This window comes from Myotis davidii, unplaced genomic scaffold (genome assembly GCF_000327345.1).
Source record: "Myotis davidii unplaced genomic scaffold, ASM32734v1 scaffold991, whole genome shotgun sequence".
Classification (NCBI taxonomy): Eukaryota; Metazoa; Chordata; class Mammalia; order Chiroptera; family Vespertilionidae; genus Myotis; species Myotis davidii.
Genome location: NW_006283137.1, coordinates 163,546 through 166,607, shown reverse-complemented (window position 1 = coordinate 166,607; position 3,062 = coordinate 163,546). Strand labels below are relative to the sequence as shown.

Sequence of the window (3,062 nt, the reverse complement as noted above, 5' to 3'; positions counted from 1 at the left end):
GGCGGCTGCTGCGAGGGCCCCAGCGCTGACTGAGGGCCTGACGGACAGGCAGCGTCCGTCTCGGGAGGCTGGTCTGAGAGGTCCCCACAGACCGGCTCAGCCTCTGCTTCAATGAATGCGCAGCCAAGAACTCAATAAATGAGCAGAAGCCTCAGGCTTCCTCGCAGACTCCACGCAGGAGAAGGAAGTCAGCTGACGGGTCCCAAGGCTGTTCTGGGGTCACGATGGGTAAACCATGTTCTCCGAACAAAGCCAGGAAGCTTTCCGCTTTATTGTCGGTGCTCAGCGAAGGGAGGGACTTCGGGCTCCGACACAATGTCTCCCCCACGGTGCCCAGCGTGACCCGGGCCTTCCCTCCCACGAAGCTCCATGAGCCTGGGCGCGGGCCGGCAGCGGGTTTCAGGGACTTTCTGGGCTGTGCTGAGGCCCGTGGCTGAGCAGTCCCGGGCCTCCCCGGGGGCGGCCGCAGTCCCAAGACACAGACACAGGCGGAATTCTCTAGAAACACGCTTCTGCACGCCAGTGTGCCTGAGGACGGAGGAACCTCTGCGGGGTGGGCTGCCACCCCCACAGGCCATGCCCCAGGGAGTCAGGTTTGGAAACAGAAACTATCCCAACCATGCCCCTGGGACAGCAGCTCCAACCACAACCGCCAGCATTTCTCGAGAACTAGGATGTGGGTTCCGTCCCCTTCCTCAGGAAGTGGGGTGCAGAGCCAGTCCCAGGACCCAGGGCCAAGCCTGGGGGTCATGCTCCCCCAACCAGCTTGGACCACGGAGACCTTGTCCTGGCCCAAGGCCAAGCTCACACGCACGACTCCGCCGTCTGGGGCTGGACCTCCCAGCCTGAGGCTCCTATGGAGGCCGGCTCCGCACAGGGAGGCAGAAGTCCAGGCCAGTCACCCCGAAAGCGGCACCAGCCGCCCCCGCTGGGCCTGCGGCAGAAACCTGCTGAGCTGAGCAGATTCTGGGGCTCACCCGGACCACGGCCGCTACCACTTCCTCTCGCCCTTCGCGGAGCCTTCCCGGTACCGCGGTCCCCGGATTGCAGGGCAGATCCCAGGGACGCGGCCGGGCCACTTCCTCCTCAACAAAGGCTCCCAGTTTCGCAACAGCAATTCCCAAACCGAGAATAAAGGCTTCCGAGACCAGCGAGCTCTGGGCGGCCACCGCGGTGCTATCTGCGCCACATCAGGCGACGCTGGGAAGGCCTCAAATGCGCGAGTACCGCCAGGTCTCGGACGCATGGCCGGTGCTCAGTTCCCGAAAGTCTGCCTGCACTGTCCCCGCTGACGGCACAAACGGTGAAGGCACTAGCTCTCCCAGGAACTCTGCTCTCCCCCCGACACCGAAACACCTGCCGCCACAGGGAGGGCAGGGCCCTGTGCAAGCACCGCCCCTTCCTACGGGGCAGGCAGCTCCCTGGTCCTGCTGTGCCCACCTCCAGACCCTGCACGCCTGCCACAAGGAGCCCAGCTCCGGCCTGGCACACCTCCAGGCCCTCAATCCCCAACCAAGCCAAGCCAGACCACCACCCAGGGAAACGACCTGAAATAGACAGTCCAAACCGTCGGTGCAAAGACTGGCCCAGGGCACAGAGATGTGTGAGCGGGGGCATCAGCCCCGTGAGCACCGCCCCCGCCCCCCGCAGCGCACCCCCATCTCTGCGGACAGCCTCCTGTCTCCGGCCTCTCCGGCTCCCCTTGCGGATGCTGCTCCCTGCCGGCCCCTCCGCCTGGAGTACCCTCCTCTTGCCTCTCCCTCCCCACTCTCTGGGAGGGTCTTTTCCTGAAATGATGGGGTGCTGCCTGAGCTCCTCCCAAACAGGCCAGGACCCGAGCAAGCCTGGCTCCTCCCCTCGCAACCGTCCAGTGGGCCCGCGTTCCTGGGAGAGGCTGGGGAGAACCAATCTCTCCCTCCAGGAAGCAGCCGAGGAGAGCTGGCCGCTGGGTGCACCCCCTCCGCTGCCTGGCGAGGGCTCCGGTGCTTCCTCACTGCTCAGTGCCCTCAAGGCACCAGCACCCCCCTCCCTGGGGAAACCCCACCTGCAGACCCACCTGGTGCAGCTGCTGCTGCAGGGCCTGGCTCTCCGTCACGATGGCGATCTGGGCCTCCAGGTCCCGGTGCACCGACCTGTACCCAAAATTAGGAGAGCCAATCAAGGTGAGGCAGGGCAGGCCGCTGCCGGCCAGGTACAGCCAGAGGCCTGCGGGAAGAGGAAAGGTGCACAGTGAGCACGGCGGCTCCGCCTCCCCGCTCCCTGAGAGGGCAGCCCCCGGGCCCTGGGCCTGCTCCCCCGGGCTCCCCTGGGCCTGCTCTCCGCCAGGTCCCAGGAGCTGCCGGCAGGTGCAGGCACCTCAGGTCCGTGGCTCCCTGGGACGTCCTTGTTCTCCTGCCGCACTGCACCCTGGGCCCCTCTTGCCACACCTGACAGGTGGGTTCTTAGAGGTAACCTGGCGGTGCAGGGCTCCCCTCCTCCCAGCTGCCTCCTTACGCCCCTGCCCCCCTCGGCCCCTCCTCTGCCAACATGACCTTTTCAAAGGGCCCCGGCCGAGCAAGACTGTCACGAGCGAGCAGCATGAAACACACACCGAGCTCCTAAAATAGCAGCCGTTTCCTAATTCTCACTCAGGGCAAGAGCACTTCCAAGAACATCTTGGGTAAGAGATGACGACGGTGCTTCCTGTAAAGGGCTTGACCCTCCACACGCACGCGCACACGCACACGCACGCGCACGCAGGGGCCACATCGAAGCCGCCTGCTGCCCGTGGGATCGCTCCATCAACAGCCCACCCACTAGACCACCGCCTTGCCTTGTCAAGAGACCACAAGGTGGCCAAGCTGGCCCTGGACCCTGCTCCAGATGGCCTGGGGGCCCAAGGAAAATGCCAGCTTGTCCTCCGCACAGACAGCAGGCTCAGAGCCCTGTCCTAAGAGCAGCCCCTAAACCAGTGGTGAGCTCAGTGCTGCCTGTCACCAGCTCCCGGGCTACTCAGAGGCACAGGAGAGGGAAAGGGAGCGGGAGGGGGAGGCTGCCACCTCAGGTGACACCACGGCTACGGC

The 3,062-nt window shown here is 65.4% G+C and overlaps 1 protein-coding gene across 1 annotated transcript in view; it reads right to left on the bottom strand.

Annotated features, from left to right (window-relative positions):
• The window catches only part of PGS1 (phosphatidylglycerophosphate synthase 1), a 19,763-nt gene that overhangs the window by 4,627 nt on the left and 12,074 nt on the right, over positions 1-3,062 (bottom strand). Inside the window, exon 8 of the mRNA XM_015562669.1 lies at positions 2,057-2,205. Within this exon, the coding sequence (XP_015418155.1) occupies positions 2,057-2,205 (149 nt within the window). The remainder of the gene's footprint in view (positions 1-2,056; positions 2,206-3,062) is intronic.